A 17915-nucleotide genomic window follows, 5' to 3' on the forward strand; every position below is an offset into this window, starting at 1 on the left:
TTTAATAGCTTCAGTGAATGATGAAGTGGAAGGATAAGCGTCACAACTTCATGCTGGGCTCTTAGTTCCAGTAAAGCAAAAGGAGAGGTTTCCGTGTTCAAAGGAAGCCAGAAATCAGACTGAGATTAGACCTGACCTGGAGGGAGTGGGAAGTTACGGAGAGAACAGGTGTCCTGGGACCAGCTCTGCGTGCACACTGGCTGGTGAGTCACGTGCGCCTTCCCCGGGAAGAGCCCACACCTCCCTTCTGAAGTTTCAGTGCCCCCAGCTGCCACCAGAGATTCCAAATCGGGATCAGCTCCTCAGTGGAAAGCACACGTGCCTTCTTCCCTTCCCTTTAAGGGTGGGTTTATTTGGTGGGGTGAGCGGAGTGGATAACCAAAACCCCCCACGAACCGGCTAATGAAACAAGGTGCCTATTACAAGGGCCACCAATCCCCAGTGGTCAACATGGGGACCCTCTCCCAGGGCCACTCCCAGCGAGGCCTTGCTCCTGGGGCGGTTCCCGCTCTTGGGCTTCAAGGATGCTTAGGGCACGACTAAGCGGTCGGAAGAGAGAGAAGCGACAGAGCCGGCCCCTGCAGAACCACCTATTGAGAGGTAAAGAGCTGGAGAATGGGAGGGAGGCGCATGGATTTTTAGTTAGCTGAGTCCTCAGGTCAGCTTAGAGCCCGTGTCCCTGACAACAGTCACTGAGCCGCCATACCAACCCCAAGGCAGCTCGCCCCTGAGCTGGACTGTGGTTACCAGAAAGTTCTTACGCCGAGCCAGAGAGCCCACGGCGGGGCAGACACTGATCCAACACTGGCATTCCAGAGCCTCCAATCTCCAAAGCACTGGCCCAGCCCCACCGCCTCTCGTGATTGTGACGGAAGGGACAGTGGACTGAGTTGGAATGGCTTAGCGAAACTTCCAAACACAGGCACTGAAAAAATGCTCCAAGAGCTGAATAGAGAGAGAACAGGAAGAGTGAGCTTTTAATATTCTCTGCTTCCGCTTAGTGCAACTACCCCCAAGCAATGCTAGGATATTCGAGTTCCCCTCAGAACTCAGACTGTGACAGCCAAGATCTTCTATCCCAGCAAAAGGCAAGACCTTCCCATTCACCTCCTAGAGGCAGAGATGGGGACAGGGGACTTGAAACAAGAGGTTTTGCATCACAGCTGCCAAGCCTCACTGAGTTTCTGTCACCATGAATAACAGGAGAAAGGCCAAGGAGGAAGGATGCCCTGGTGTCTAGATCATCACAGTGACACTGGTCCAGTGTCGGCACAGAAATGATGGCGGGGCAACAGTGCACCAGGGGGGAATCATCCGGCAATGCCCAAGAGAAAAAGGAACAGGTTAAGTACAGAGATTTCACTCAGCAGGGCCAGGCAGACATCCTGTTAATGTTCTACCAGGATGAGAAAAGTGACTGGAGATTTTACTTGACTTCATTTAGGGGGTACTGCTCAGTATGGTCTGTGAATCTTCAAGAATCAATGAGACAGTGAAAACACTCAGCACAGTGCTGGGCACACAGGACAAGCTAGCAAGTGTCAGCGGCTACTTCGAGCTTCGAATGCTTGGGGGGTATGATGATTTAGAATGACGGCATCTTTACTCTGGTTACTTCTGGTGTTTTCTTCCAAAAAAATACATATTTCAGGGGTAAGCACTACCTGTATTTTCACTGATTTGGGTAAGCTGGCTTTCTTTTCTTTTTAGCGGGGCTGTGGGTGGTAAAGGAATATGTGGTGAAGGGTTTTCTGAGTCACCAAAGTGGCCTGTGGAAACATCTGGGGAGGGAAACGTCTGGCCAACTCCAGTTCTTTTTACGTAGCACCATCCTTTAAGCAGCACATCTAATACTTTGATCCCTAAAGGAGTAGATTGTGTTTGAAGGTTTTAACTGCAGTGATAATTCTATTTTCTTTGAATGTAAGCAGATAATCAGAATGTTCTTCTGCTGGCTGAAGGCATGTCTCACAAATCACAGAATTATACTCATCTAGTCAGTTTTCAGAATCGCTAATCTTAAGGCAGATTCTCGATTCTAATGGAGATAGTTATCTTTCAGCAGTTGGGAAAATAAGCAAAGGGATGGGATACTGTAGTCTTCGGGGTCATAAATCCACAACCATTCCAGCTGTCAGATGACCAATAGGATCCCATAAAGAAGTCCCAATGACTGCACGTCTATCTTGAAAGCAGGTGGCGTGCAGGAGTCGGGGTTAAGTCACTTTTAGATCTTGTGGGAAAAGCAGCACTGAGTAAAAACCCTTTATGGCATTATTTTTCCTGTTCTAGCACAACTACTATACATTTGACTGCAAGTATTTTGAGGGGGAAAAAAAAGAATCTCAAGGCAGAACCTTTATATCCAAATTCCGTGTGTGTGTGTGTGTGTGTGTGTGTGTGTGTGTACTGGGGGCTAAAGGGAGAGAACAGTTAGAAAGCAGCAGCCTACCTCAGCATTTTTATGAAACTGAAGTTTAATGTTTGGGTTAGGATTCCCTCTTGATATGTGGAGAGGGGAGAAGATGGGTGAAAGGGTAAGCAGGAAAGTATGAACAAAAGCAAGAGCTGTATTTTTCTTTAGCGGCTGCCACCTGACCCTGGAGTGTCCAGGCCTGAACAAAGGGCTCAGGGGCCAGGCTCACCAGCACAGCCAGGAACCTCAGGGACTGAAACGGCTTGTGAAGGGCCACTTGGCACTATGTTGGGTGCTGGTATTTGTGTAGACTCACTCTTGATCATATAACTGAAGTGACGGGAAAAACCAAACAAGGCATATTCTAGAGAAAGGCTAGATAGTGACGCAGCAGCTCCCGTCCAGCCTGAGGCCAGGGTGAGAACACGGGCTTTGTGGGCAGGCCGTGTATGGTGTCAAGACAACATGGTGCTCCATGGGACAAGGTGGATGGAAAAGAAAAAAAAAGTGGGAGGGAGAGAACATGGATGTGGAAGGGCCAAGGGGGGGCAAGCCCACTGACACAGCAGAACAATGGGGAAAACTCAGGGTAACCAAAGGCTGCTGACATGAGGAAGCTGGCAACTACCAGAGATGTGAGCAAACCTGGGTGAAATTCACACGTGTCCTTCTCCACCAGTAACGTTAGGGCATTGCAAACAACAGTATTCCACTTACGCCGCAAAGTTCTCTACAGACCATACGTTTTAGTTTATTCATCTGTGTTCGTGTCTTGTCTTCTGCTCTAGCTCAGGAAAAGCCTATCTAACTCAAGTGTAAGCTCCTGTTTGAAAAACACTTCCTGATGGTGACGGCAATGGAAATATCAAGCGACCAAGGGAAAATGTGAATTCTAGGGAGCTCGTGAAGCAGGAAACATCAGGTAAGGCCCACACACGACCCTGGCTGGTTGGCATGTGGGACAGAGTCCTCTGGGGGCCTCATCAGTGGGTGACTCAGTTTGGGGTTCTGACTGTAGTTTCTGCCATAGATGGAGCAGGTTGAAACTGGATGTGAGCGACAGGTTTCATGTGACTTAGTCTAATGGGGAGCAGTAATCAAAGGCTTCCATTCTGAAGCTGAAATAACTCCAAATCCTTCTCTTTCACTTAGGAGAGGACGCGAACACTATGTCATTATTTTAGTTTACTGAGTTGCTGTTCCAAATGTTCTCGGGAGCATTAGTGCTAAAAGGGAACAGGGAATGGGAGAGCTGCCATTTTCAATCACATAAAGGACGGAAATCCTTTTAATTATGACCATGCCAATCTACATCTTGCTGTTAAAACAGCTAATTACATGTCAGGAGGACACTCAGTCATTCAGAACAATTGTCGTTATATTTTTATATATTCATTCTGTGCCACCCCCCTCAATCGCCATGGTTACAATTTGAAAGGATTCAGGCAAACCTTCATTTGCTCACAGCACACCAACGTGAATCTGAGAGTTAATTATGGCTGTATAGAGCCATTTTTATTTGAGAGAGACAGAGAATGAAAATGGAGTCACGGGGGCCGGCGTCCCGAGGTGGTGTGAAGCGCCCGTGGAGCCGTGCACACTCGCCCGCGCCCAGGCCGGCTCACACGCCACTGCTGCCCCCGCACCCACCGGAGGGCACAGCGCTGCCGTCCGGACGGGGGCAAGATGGCTCCGTAACTGCCCAGGAAAAGGGATGTCAGGAGGGAAGCGCAAAGGCCCCCCGCAGAGGCGTCCTTCCGCTTGTTGTGCGGGAGCTGCGGCTAATGAGAGAACGGGTGTGAGACGTGTGTGGGAAACTGCAGGGTGTAAAAATGCTAGTTAGTTAGATTTTGCTTGAATGGAATGAACCAGATTTAGTTCTGCTCACTGCCTGGCCCCAGGTGTCACAGGAGGAATGACAAAAATGAAGCCCAGGATAGGCGTACCTGGAATCCCAAGGCGCCTACCACGTCCTCGAGGTCTTCGGGTGACAATAAGAAGGGGATGCAAGATCCCCGCGTGCAGCCAGATTTTCCCTCCCCTCCCTCCCATGTTTATTCCCCTCTTGATTTGAAAAGAAAACCATTGTTACAGGAAACTAGATTTCTCAAGATCGTTAGCTTTCCTTTTGCTGCTGTTTCTCATCCCCACTAAGGAAGAATAATGAAGCTGGTATGGAAACTTCTCAATTTATAAGCTTCCAGCGATTAGTGAGTCAACCATCGACCCTCTAAGACGGCAAGAGTAGTAGCTTATCACTTTTAGCCTGTGAGAATTAAGACCAGCCTTTTGTATAACCTGTCTGTGAGAGGGGTTTCTGTGACTGGAAATGGACTTATGGGCTTGATGTGTTTAAAAAGCCTTTCCCACCACGTTAGTGCGGCAGTTCTCTTGAGAGCAGTAAGGAAATCTTTCCTCTTAAGTGATTATCATCTTTTGAAAAGAAGACCCTATCATGAAGGCAACCAAAGTACAGAAAAAGAAAGGGCCCCTGCTTTGACAGCACACCACCGTTAGGGCAATCCTTCCAGGATAACCTGGGCATTCACGGTTGCCTCCCGGGGAAAACCTCCCATTCTCATTATGGTGCGATACCTTTAAACTGGGTAATTTAGGTATTACCAGGTAATGGCAACCAGACAATATGGAGATTAAGAAACAGAAGAGGGTTTCCAGGGCATGCAGCTCAGTCTGCCAAATTCAATATGGCTAACAACTGATCCCCCAATCCTGAGTAAACATCCTCGTTATTTAGAGAGCACACAGAAAGGAATGTCTTACGCAGCTCCTAGCCCTGCCCCGCTGCACCCCCCCACCCCACCCCTGTGCCCCGCAGAGATACCACCAGCGGGAGCTGGTCAATGTGCCCAACGTTCACTTGGGAAATCTTGACAAACAAACGCGGCTCAGTAAAGCTATAAATGGATTTGGCTGGTCTCAACGCAGCCCCAGTGAATACACTAGTAAAACATTACTAATAATCACAACAACAAAATGACAAACTCTATCACCACTCTGACGTAAGATTTAAATCACACACGGTGATTAACACAGAAAACCAACGCACGAGTAGAGGGTCAGGACTATTGAATGTAGAGAGCTACTGCGCACAAGGTCATCAATAAGAAGAAAAATTATTGCCTAAGAATCTGTTGAGACTCATTGGGGAAAAAAATACTCTGGTGGTTCTCTGAACAACAACAGAAAGAGATAAACAGCAATTTTAAAAGGCAGAGCCACGAGTTAAATGGGAAGACTGCTTCTACCCAAACCCTTCTTAAGACCAAAGAGAGAGAAGGACTTGACGTTCACATTTTAAGGACGGGGGTGGGGTATCATTTATGAAAAAGGGATTATTTCCACTGTTGTGGGCAGAGAGAGTAGCTGGTCAGCGGAATATGTAGCTGGTCAAAAAGCTGGCCTGCAAGACAGGAAGGGGTGTTTGTGTGAAGAGATGGACCACACCCACCTAACTCTGCCTACTGCAGAGGATAAAAAAATTCCAGCAAGGAGTCAGCTCAAGATGAGACCTTGGTTTGGAGCCCAGAGGAAAAGAGAAGAGGAGTTGTTCACAGACAGACAGGATGTGACTGTAGATTCCTGATGAAATGAAAGTCTATTTACTTACACTTGGTGCCTGATGGTTGAAATCCAAGAGGGAAGTGTGTAAAGACAGAGGCCAAACAGGGAGAACGAAAGCAGCTGTATCACTAGCTCTTCACGAGTCGTCCCTTTTGAGGTAAAGGTGCTGTTCGTCAGCAACTACTGCCATGATAAACCTACAGGACGCGGGGGCTGGGTTTGCATCCTCCCATACTGAGGGGCTGCTCCCTCCCTCACGTCCTTTTAGGTGATCACCGCGCCTGAGCTGAAAGGGGTCTTCCTGTTCGAGGATCTCTCTTTCTGTGAAGGACTGCGAGACGTGGGGGAGAGCCCACCCACCGAACGACAACATGTGGGAACTCTACAGACTCTGCAGGCGGGAGGAGGCCACCCAAAGTACTGAGACTTGAAGAAAACTGCCTTAAGGGGTGCTCCGGCCTTACAGGCTTTGCTGAAACAAACCACAATGTCTATTTGGTACTGACGGGTCCTGGAAGATCGCAGATCAGAGTGTACCGTGTAGCCCTCCCTGGCCTTCACCTGCTGTTACGATTCTCAAGAGATGGGCAGAAATGGCATTAGGATGGTCCATCTTTAAAGGGTCCCTTTGTAAGGCTGTGTTTTAAGAAGGCTAGGAAATTTACCCATGTGACCATAGTATAATTCAATGAAAGTGTCTTAAAAGAATAACACACAAGTTACCTGAACTGCTTGCAAGGTTTCCCCACCTGACACGTTTAGTCTTCCTCACCTGGGAAGGAGCAGCCCCTGAAAGAGTCCTCGGGGGCCTGAAAAAAGTACAGCAGGAAGTGAGAAAAGAGGACAGAAAAACCGAAAAGCACACAATGGGATGCTTTAAGAGCCTGGCTATTTTCCCTTCAGTAAGAGAGCAGTTTAGGGTTTCTATTTTAATACCACCTCTTAAGCCTGAAAAAGCTTAAGAAAAAAATTTACTCCCCAAAGATATTACAGATTAGACAGTGGCAACTCCATATGCCACTGTAAGAACTAAGGTAGCCCGGAGAAGACAGCAGAGTTAAACCTGATGACAAACAAAAAACCAATGGTAGATTTAAATCGAGGCCCCAAAGAACTAAATTTTCACTTCTGGAGAAAAAGCAGAAGTTGTATGTAAGGCAGTAGATGTTAGAGCAGACTGGCAGTCTTCTTTAATCAAAGAACTCCGCGTGCAGGGCTCCTTCCTCCAGTTCCTACTGAACCCAAGGCAATGCTGCCCCGCACTGGCAGACACATTCTTTCACTTTTCCCAGATTTCCAGGTAAGCACCTGGTACTGCCTTCATGGATACTCTCCTTTACTCTTTGAAGCTTTCTTTCCTTCCTTAAAGGTCTTAAATCAATGAAACCTTTTAGCTCTTCTCTGGCAATCACCCTGTTTCTTTAGAAACTGCGGGTGCCTTTATAGTTTGAGTCTGTTTCTTTAAAAGGACCAGCAAGAACAAATGATACTAGCAATCCCATCTTAAAGAAGCTATCAATTATAATAATCTCCTTACAATAAATCATGGATGTGGCTTGTCAGTATATTTTTCTCTCTCCTTTTCTTTCTGATTCAACTGAAAATAAGCAGACAAAATTCCACCGAAATGGAAAGATATGTTGTATTTTTTCTAAATAATATCAAAGGAAAGAAAGATAACACAGTCTTCTAATAGAAATAAAAAGTCAAACACACCGAGAAAGAAAATGAGTGGGGGGATCGATCATTCCTGAGAATAACAAATGCTACTCTTGAATTCGTTGGTTCAAGTAATATAGTTAAACAGAAAAGGCTACTCCATTTTACTTCAATTCTTGGAAGCTGGAAAAAAATATGTACATTTTCCCCCTGAAATCCAAGGACAAGAGCAGGCCCAGGCCCTGCCTGTAGCTCTATAAAGTCACAGACCCACAGAAGGTGGCACCTTCATGCCTCTCAAAGGCTTCCTCACACTGACATGAGCAGGATGAACAGTGGAGGTGCTCTCACCAGCGTGTGCCTTAGGTGGAGTGAGACCAGCTAGAGCTGGCGGATGTTCAAACTCACTGCTGAGGAAAGGAGAAATGAAGGCGGCCAGTCGTTCTCTCTCTCAATGGTTTTAAGTTGAAAACATTTGGTGGGGGAGGAAGGGTGAAGAGGTAAGGAAATGGCACCCTCCTTCAATTTTAGAATCACTTTCAGGCAATGGATAAACACATGACGCCCTGCTTAGCAGCCAGGCCCATATTCCCCTTTAAACGAGGCTTCGTTGTCTGTAGGAAGGAGAGAGGGAACGAGGCAGGAAATAGAGAGCAGCTGTGCCTCTTTCAGACGCACCCTCCGCTGCTACACTGAAGGCTGTCTCCTCTTACCCACAGTGACAGTGTGTCCTTTAATCGGGATGCCAAGAGATTTTCATACAAGGCCAGCAGATGTGATTTTTCTTGGACGCATGAATAGTTCATCATTTTGCTACTGGACGACAAGGTGATCACAGGGTGACTTTATAACTCAAGTTCACTGTTTGGTATTTTGAGTTCTCAAAATGAAAAAAAGATTTATCAAATATAAATATCTTTAAAAAGTAACAAAAGTGCTACATATGTGATCAAGGAAAAAAATTCCATTAGTTACTGCCGCTTAAAGTAGATTAAACTTTACAAATATTACCACATCCATTATCAATATGGCTTCCAATTATTAAATAAATTGCCTGTAGCAATATAGCTTTTCACACCTCTACAAGGACACAGTAAAGAGAACACCAAAGCAGTCACATCCTGTTGTATCTCGCAGACCCACCACATAAGTGGCAAACGTCCCCTGCTTCTTTTCTGCTCCTAGTTGGGAAAGTATTTGCGTTTGTGAGAGTCAGTCAGCATAATCCCGCTATAAAGTCCTCTATCAACCTCTCATGTTGAGGGGGCTTCAGTTAATGGATACAAAGACTGGAAGTTCATTCACTTACTTTTGACCTTAGCTCCATCCTCGAAATGCCTTTTTTTGGTAGCAGGGAAAGGGGACACAGACAGGAGGCAAAGCAGCTTCCATGACGACCTCCAGCACCTTTCCAGGCCGGCATGTACCTGTGCCACGTACTGTATAGTGGTTCTGAGAACTGGACCTAACATCCATTAGACCTTCAGCTCATGTTTTTTCCCAGTGCTCTCAAGCTGGGCTTTGTTTTTTTTAAATGACTTTTGTTTTTTGTCATTTTTCTGTTTGTTTGTTTGTTTTAATCATGGTCCCAAAGGCAGAGGCAGTATTTTATCTACTTAAGTCACACAGCTTGTGAGAGGAAAGGATGTCTGTGTCAGGCATGTTAACATCAACCAAAATCTGAGATCGAGTGTTTCCACTGACATTCTTAGCACAGCACCCAAAGAAGTATAATCTAGCCACAGTGTGACTATTATGAGGCACGGCTTATTGCAGCTGGAAATCAATTCTTCCCACACTGAGGTGGGGGTTCTAGTGTCCCTTTTACTCTGTGGGTACTCCCCAAATGGCGTCTGTCCATCCTGGGCCACACTACCTCAGCTTGCATCCTACCAGTCTTGGGGAAGGAAAAGGGGTACAGACTAGTGTTACAGGAATCTAAAGGTACCCAATACACACAGCCTAATATTTGAGAACTGAGGGCTATCTAAATACCTGGAAGCACTTTCTTGGAATGCTAAGACAGAGCAGCAAGATTTTCTAGCCTCGGGGTCTGGGAGAGGGAAGGTAGGTTGGTTGGTTGGTTGGTTGGTTGGTTGGTTATTACGTACTGGGAATTAATACTGAGAGTATATGCAAAGGCTGAGGGCACCATGCCATCTTCACAGAACAAGACCCTAACGGCTAACTGACATACAAGAAACTGCAAGTTATACTGTAAGAACACATGTTAAGGACCGAGGAAAGTCTGCTAAGGTGCTACGTCTAAACTAAGTTAACTTCTCGTGTCCAATCCTCCCTCATCAGTCGTCATCCAGGGCCTCTGTCTTGATTTCGTTGGCTCCTTGTCGGGCCAATGCCAAGATAGTGTGGTTGACTGCTGCCATTTCCACAGCTAATGAGATGGGGTCTTGGTGGTCACTATGGCTAGTGCTGTCGTCCTAGATGTGCAGAGATAAGAAACAAATGTTATTAGTGCACTGGTAAAATTCTCTAGCTCACAGAAAGGCATGCTGCGGGCAAGGGGAGGCAGAACATTCGTGGGAGAAAACAGAGTTGGGGGCGTCATGATAGAATAGAGGTGAAATGTATTTAAGTAGACACTGAATGGATATAGGTCCAGAGACTTCTGGTTGGCATTTTTATGATTCAACAAATAAAAAGCACTAAAATGTTTTTTTCTTGCTGAGAATTTTTTCCTTCTATCAGAAAGATTGCTGGGGATGATGATCAAACCTGGACCATTCCAAGTTTGCAACAAATACAGCACTAGTTACTGAAGGCCAAACTAGTGAGCTTAAATTCTGGATTGGTGCTCTTACAAACAGATTATCAGAATTCATAGTATCTCTCTACTCAACTGAGAAAACTAGACAAAAGTACAGACACCAACACCTTTCGGATAAAAATGCATTTTTGTAAAAAACAAACCAAGCCCCCGCCCCCCCCAACCCCAAACTCTCAACTAGAACAGGACAAAAGTGTAACTGCTGGAAATGGCTTCGTGAGAAAATGTCGCCTGGCACTCTCCCACTGTAAGGGAGCCGGGCAAGGGAAGTGCAGGTGTCTTACTTGGAGGGAGTGTGAAGCTCGCCCTCCGCAATGCCGATGTGTTAAACAATACAGCTGTGGCGGAAGCTGGCACTGCAGGATGTTCGTCAGGCGCTGAAGATGGTGTTTCACACAAGGGGTAAGTTTCTCACCTGTCACATCTTCAGGGGAACTCTGCATCGAAAAGCTTTGGAAAAGGGTGAGTCCCTTTGGGCGAAAAATAGCATGGCATGTGTTGCCCTTAGGGCATCTGGGAGAAAAAGTGGAAGTGATCCACCTACACTGGTAGACTAAAAACTAACAGAAATGTTTCCACTTAGACTCACAGAACATTCTCTTGAGTGAAACATCGAGCGCTGACTTGGAGTCCTCAGGGGGAAATTCTGTGCTCATTCGCGCAGGCTGGCCTTTAGTTTAAGTAGGGATCAGCATGGAACTGCTGGTACCCTGGCAGTGTCTATGCTCAAGCCGGTAAACAGGGGCTGCAAAGCGGTCGGCAGAAGGCCACAGTGGACTCTATTAAAAGAGCTGGCCGAGGGGCAAGGTAAAGGTGTACATCAAATAGGAAGGAGCAGATGTTTTCCTGCTGGGGCCTAGGAGAAGAGACCGTACATTCTCTTCATATTCCAAATGGAATGAGTTTAAAATCCTATAAAAAATGTAATGAACTCTGTCAACAGATATGTGGGGGGAAAATTCCCACATTCTTAGTTACCGAATTATACCATCCAGTGGCTACAATTAAATATATTTTCCCCCTAAGCAGTGAAGAGTAAGTCAGGGTGAGGTGGGCAGACATGCATTTATGAGAGGGTGTGTGTGTCCATGTGCCAGAGACTCTGGAGGAACCACTATCTCGGCACGAGGGTTCCCACGGCAACGGGGCCAAAGTGGGTGGGCCCTTCTACTGTGTGCTGGTCCGAACGTGTCCAGGCAGGGTCACAGCTGCCCGCAGCCCCTAGTGTCTCTCGGACAGTGAGTGTGTGTGTGGTGGACGGTGGAACTTGCTTGTTTGGATCAGATCCTCCTCTCTTCTTCTACCTTCTCTGCTTCTCTGCCTCCCTCTGAACTTCTTCCCTCCTCCTCCTCCCCATTGCGTACTTGCCAAGTATCCTGTTATATGACAATAAATCCATGTGGGTGAATAACGATTTCTCACAAATTCACTTTCAAATTACACGAAAATCTAACTAGACACAGGAGCCGAGTGGAGGGACATTCGCTTGCCTCCCCTCCCCCACCCCATACAAAACGCACCCACGGAATTGTCACACAGTCCCACCCACCCTGTATCCGGCAGCCTCCCCTCCGCTGCTCACCTGCTCTGAGTAGTCATTTCCGTCGACGTCATCACTGTTGGAATGGCCTCCGGGACTCTGTACATCTATCCCATGACTCTCCAGGATTGCTGCTTCTTCGAAAAAAGCAAATAGATCCCTAAATTATCTGTTACATCGCCATCATGGTCTAAACACTGAATTTGTACTGAGGAAATTAGAATGTAATTAAACAAAAACCTAGACTCCTCTCTATGTTTTGTTTCTTTTAAATTGCAGACAGATGGAACTCGGCGGCACAGAGGTCAGGGGAGGAACACGTTTCCCATTCTGGAGCCCCTGCTTCTATGCATGTACATTTGAGTGGCTGACTGTTAGGTGCTTCATAAATACTTACCAACTAATTAAACAGCTCTCCTGTCTTGGGGTTCTATGAAGCACTTGAGAATTGTAACGATGAAGGGGAAGGAAGTACGTTTATAAATGAAACACAATTTTAGAAGCTCAAAACCACCCCTCCACCCCAATCTCATCAATTCATGTTTCTTAAATGCTCTCTCTTTAAAAAAAAAAATAAATATCTCGCCTTTTACTAGGTTCCTTGTATATTAAGACTCTTTTATTCCAATTTTATTAATCACATGTTTCTTAACATCTAGGTCATATAGCTCAGTAGTAATGAAGACGCTAAGGGTATCACACTCCCTCTCTCAAGCCCTTACGAGTATCTTTAATATGCACCCCAGGAGTAACTGATCAGAGACATTCTAGATTCTAGCATATTGAGAACAATGAGTTTCAGAAATAATGCCATTCTTATTACAATACAAATAGTGTAATTAATATTAACTTTGCATTATTAAAACTACAATGAAGAAAAACGTAAGGGCAAGCAAGTCTCATTAGGCTTAAGAGGTAGGATCATTTAGACCTGCAGCTCTAAACGGAAGTCACTCTTAAAATAAACGCAACGTCCATAATTGCCTCAAAAGAGACAGCAGCCTCTCTGATACATTACCGATATTGGCTCTCCTCTTGATCTCCTTCCGTCTGTTAGCAAACCAATTATATACTTTCAGGGAGGTAACTCGTTCCAGATCTGACAGTTTTTTGCCTGTGAATGCATGCAATAAAATTCAGATAATCTATATCTCAGACTAGTTTTAAGGGTTACTACTTTTCTTTTTAAAAATGTTCTTTTGATTGCATTTCTTGCCAGAATAACAGATGTAGAAGTAATATTTTTTAGCATGAGCTAGTACTATGTACAGACTCAGTTACTGAATGAATAAACATATAAATAAACATACAAATAGCAACTAATAACACAAAATGCTTGAATTCAGAAAACCACACAATATTAGGGAATTCCAATATTACTACATTAAAGAATTCGGTCCACTAGGGGTTCAAAGTTCACATGATTGTATATGAAGGCTTCATTTGATCAGCATCATTCTAGATGAATATGTTATTCTTTATCAAGTTTCCAGATAGCTGAAGTTTATTTACATCTTTAAGGCCTTATATTACCTAGTTTCCTGCTGTCTTAAGACAGAGAATACTATCCATGTTTTCTTGAAGATTAAGATCACTATGACCAGCCATAACTGTAACTATGCTGGAACACATAGCACAATTCAAACTGTATTTTAAATGTATTATCTTCTTTGCTGTCACATGTGACGTTTTATGGATAGCACCATGTTTACCAACATGGCAACCACCTTGTACCTTTCCCTCCTCCCTTATTCAGCTTTTAATCCACACTGGGTGGAGAAACCAGAAAACAGGTTAGGCCCTTGATGGTAAGGGGGTGAAGTATTTTCCACGAAGAGTTTGAGTTCCAGCACACCTTTAGGGCTGGGACTTTTTGGCTTGTGTAAAATAAGGGTACAGGTATCATTGTAGCTGAGCTTGTATGTTTTAGATTATTAAAAGTCTGGCTTCTAACTAAGGGGGAGGATAAATTAGTATTTAATTATTATAAAACAGTTACATTTTTGTGTTGATATATATAGCCTTTAAGCCAATCCAAGTAACTGGCCAAATGGAGATCAACTGGATCATCTTAACTGAGAATGGTTTCTGGTAAAAAAAAAAAAAAAAAACCCTGTAAAACATGAAAGAGCACTTTAGCACTTGGAAGGAAAGATGTATGAGTGCTTCAGGGGTTCTGTGGACTTGCATAGGAACAACAGGACTTCAGAATGGAATTACCCTACATTTTTTCCCACCTAAGAAGTCATCCTGATGTAGGAAGGAGAAAGAAGCCAACTCCAAAAAATGCTTTCTTCAAGCAGGAATACAGACTTATACAATTTTCAACAGTTGTAAAAACACCAAAAAAACCCCACACACCCTATCTTAATAATTTCATTAACTAACCTTGCTTAAGTATACCAGACTTTAAAACTATTTTGAAATTGGCATATTTATGCTGTATTTTTGGAAAAAGAAATCTACACAGTCTTCACAAAAAATAATTTCGAGGTTGCGTATCTCAAGCAAGGACACTCGCTGGGAATTCCCACATGAAGTTTGATTTGGAGTAGCGTGATCACCCCCTAAGAAGCACTGTTTGAACAGGACAGGGGAGTGGCCATCCACAGGAGGATGGCAGGAATGGAGCCAAGAGCACCCCGTTGGGAGAGGAAGAGACTTAGGTCCCAAATGATGACCTGAGCTGAGAGCTCCAGCAGAGCCAAGCAGCACTTGCTACCTTACCTGGCTTCTGTATAACTGCGTTGCAAGCATTTGCAATTTCTTCTCTCTTTGCTTCATCTGGGTATTGATTCTCATTGAAGTAACTGCAGAGGCAACCAATTAAGACACAAAGTTTGTACTTTTAAAAACTGTGCTCTCCTTAAAACGCCAGCCCACCGAAAAAGATGTTCTTCTTTAGGATGTAACATTAGAGCGTTTGGTCCAGCCTGTCCAATGGAATTTTCTGTGAGGATGGAAACGGTCTGTTCTGTACTGTCCAACAGAGTGGCCACTACTCACATGTGGCTGCTGAGCATGTGAAACGAAGCTGATGTGGTTGAGGAAGGGAATGTTTAATTTGATTTAATTTTAGTAAATTTAAATTTAAGTAGCTACATGTGACTAGTGGCTTCTATATTGGATAGTACAGGTCTGGCCACTGCTAGGCTTCATTAAGAGATGTCCTTGAAAAAAAAAGTTACTTGTGATATGGGTGGCTGGTTGAAATCACAGAGTTCTGTTATTAAGGCACTGGTAACAATAGGACTCTCTTTGCGTGTCACGTTCGTAGCAGCAAAAGTTGGAAATTACCCAACTGTCCCATCAGTAGGAGAATGACAGAACAAATTATGGGACATCTATATTTATACATAGCTATTTAAAAATTACTAGAAAAACTATCCACTGGCCTGGATAGATGTTTATGACACAGTCCTAAGTGCGAAAAACAATCTGTAGAATAATGTGCATGTAAAAGTACTGTTAAGAAATTTGAAAAATTCCTGTCTATGTGTACTTAAATTTGCATGGATAAAAGCTGGAAGGGTACACATCAAGCTGGATTACCTCCTTGTGGGAGAAGGGGATTCGTAGGAGGAAATTTAAACATTTCTAAATTTGTTTTTGCCTTTTCCCCTATGTTAAAAAAGCATATATTGCTTCTATACAATAGTACTTAAAGAAATTAGGCTTGCTGAACCCATCCCTAGCATTATCAGATCTGTGAGACTATATGTGGGAACAGAATGCTTATTAGTACTACCTGTTCTGTCATCTATGAGTTTAAAAAAAAAAAAAAAAGTGGACTTCCTTGGTGGCGCAGTGGTTAAGAATCTGCCTGCCAGTGCAGGGGACACGGGTTCGAGCCCTGGTCCAGGAAGTTCCCACGTGCCGCAGAGCAACTAAGCCTGCGATCCACAATTACTGAAGCCCGCGCGCCTAGAGCCCGTGCTCCGCAACGAGAAGCCACCGTAATAAGAAGCCCACACACCGCAACAAAGAGTAGCCCCCACTCGCCGCAACTAGAGAAAGCCCGCATGCAGCAACGAAGACCCAATGCAGCCAAAAATAAAATATAAATAAATAAATAAATAAAAGACAAAAAAGAAAAAGGGACTTTCTGTGCTTTGAACCTGGAAACTTAAGATCAGGAAATGATTCCTTGTTAAATTCTAGTACCTCTCATCTCCTCAGGGGCTTCCCTTCCCCCAGAAAGCAGCTTTCCCATTCCTTCACCCTCTGTCTGCACTGGTGAAAATGCCATTCTACTGGGAATAAACACTGGAGGCCCCTAACCCTTCCTGTGAATCCCCAAACCCGCCTTCTGCAATGCCACTCCCTTCCCCTGAGGCCCTCTCCATGAGACCATCCTTCACTGTAGTCCTGACACAGCAGCTGCCATCACCAAACAGCCTTTCCTTTTCTAAAATATAAGCGATAGAACTATATCATCCAGTCTTGTCAACTACCACCCTCCACAAATGGTCTGCTGAAGTCCAAGCTTTAAGCATCTCTTCCCACGTGACATTCTGCTATCATTTTTAGGGCTTCCGTGTTCATACTGAGAGTTCTTCCAATCTCTGCTCCACTTCCACATTCCTACTGACCTTTATCTTTACTCCATTTCTGCTATTTACTTGGGCAAAGACACTATGGATTAGTTTCCATTAACCAGCATCACGGGCATCACCTGGCAGCTTGTTAGAAAGGCAGAATCCCAGACCCCACTTCACACTAAATCAGAATCCGAATGTTAACAAGATCTCCAGGTGATTCGAATGCACATTAGTGTTTGAGAAGCACTGGATTAGCTCATTCATTTAAAATTCAACAACAAAGACAACAAAAGCAGATATTAAGTACCTAATGTTATATGCATCCACTGTGGGTAAAGAAGAGAATTAGTTTCTGACTTCAAGGAGTTTATAATCTACTGAAGACACATATAAATCAATACACTTGTGATAAAATTCCATAGGATGTCTGAACAGAGCAGAGTTCACACAGACGAAGGTGTGCTCAGTGTTGCTGAATGACCTGGCAGAGGAAGTGCCGTCTGAGTTAGGTCTTGAAGATGAACAGGAGTTTGCAAGGCAGAGGAGAAAAGGAAGAACATTTCATGCAAGGGAAAGAGCATGAGCAAAGGCAAAAGGTAGATAAAAGCCTTGAGGATTCTGGGCACAGAGAAGAGTTCAGTGTGGTTAGAATATGGGGAAGAAATGAGGAGACACCAGTCTGGAAGAGTAGGATGGGGCCAGCCTGTGATAAGCCCTGCCTGTTCTATGAGTAGTAGAGACTTCACCCTGAAATAGAGGTTTTCAGGCCACACAGAGATATACTCCCATCTGTGTTTGAGAATGATAACATATCTTCAATACTCAACCCTATGATCTGAAATTCTGAAATTCCCCAATCAACCTTCTACTCACCTACTCCACCTCTCCAAAATAATTTTTTCTTCACCTTCTTTATAATCTCGAATCCTTTAAAACCCTACTCCAACTTTAAAAATCTGTTCATCTGTTACTCTTCTTCTGGCCTCACCTCTCATTTCTCAGCCTGAACTCCATGGCAAGCCGAATCAACTGTATCTCTTAGGAGAAATTCTGATTATTCAGCTTTTCTGTCCTTCCACCATACCTATCCAGCCAATCTCCCACCCTGCAGAAAGCACCTTCCTCTTGTTTTCTTCCATCCTTCTCGCAGGGTACCAAGTGTTCCTGGACAAAGTCATAAAATAGGGCCAATTGGTTTCTTTATACATCTGTGCTTTTCAACCTTAACTGGGCCCCTCATTTCTGTTGGGAATGCTTTTTGTCCTTCTAGCCAACTGTCTTTAATACTCCATCTTTAGTGCCCCACTTACCCGAAACCTTTCCACTCTGAAGTCCCAAGCCCTCAAACCCACTACCGTCATTCTTTTCGCAGATGCCCTTGCCTCCTCT

The 17915-nt window shown here is 44.6% G+C and overlaps 2 protein-coding genes across 16 annotated transcripts in view; one reads left to right on the forward strand and one right to left on the reverse strand.

The window, feature by feature from the left end:
- The window catches only part of KIF13B (kinesin family member 13B), a 230857-nt gene that overhangs the window by 194783 nt on the left and 18159 nt on the right, over positions 1 to 17915 (forward strand). For 4 of the 7 annotated variants that reach the window (XR_016393491.1, XR_016393489.1, XR_016393490.1 and 1 more), the window contains one exon: positions 1 to 17915. This exon is cut by the window's right edge and continues 18159 nt beyond it. The gene's annotated coding sequence lies outside the window, so the exon portion shown is untranslated. The other 3 variants (XR_016393487.1, XR_016393486.1, XR_016393488.1) reach the window with 3 other exon arrangements.
- The window catches only part of HMBOX1 (homeobox containing 1), a 174890-nt gene continuing 165576 nt past the window's right edge, over positions 8602 to 17915 (reverse strand). For 3 of the 9 annotated variants that reach the window (XM_022594952.3, XM_089912757.1, XM_089912758.1), the window contains 4 exons: positions 14713 to 14795; positions 13004 to 13099; positions 12028 to 12122; positions 8602 to 10098 (listed from right to left, as the gene is read on the reverse strand). In XM_022594952.3, the coding sequence (XP_022450660.1) occupies positions 9961 to 10098; positions 12028 to 12122; positions 13004 to 13099; positions 14713 to 14795 (412 nt within the window). In that variant the 3' untranslated portion in view covers positions 8602 to 9960. Of the gene's footprint in view, positions 11822 to 12027; positions 12123 to 13003; positions 13100 to 14712; positions 14796 to 17915 lie in introns of all 9 variants that reach the window. The other 6 variants (XM_089912760.1, XM_022594954.3, XM_022594953.3 and 3 more) reach the window with 6 other exon arrangements.

The sequence above is a fragment of the Delphinapterus leucas genome, chromosome 6 (assembly GCF_059928025.1).
Source record: "Delphinapterus leucas isolate spDelLeu-1000000601 "Yukka" chromosome 6, BTC_Dleu_Yukka2, whole genome shotgun sequence".
NCBI lineage: Eukaryota > Metazoa > Chordata > Mammalia > Artiodactyla > Monodontidae > Delphinapterus > Delphinapterus leucas.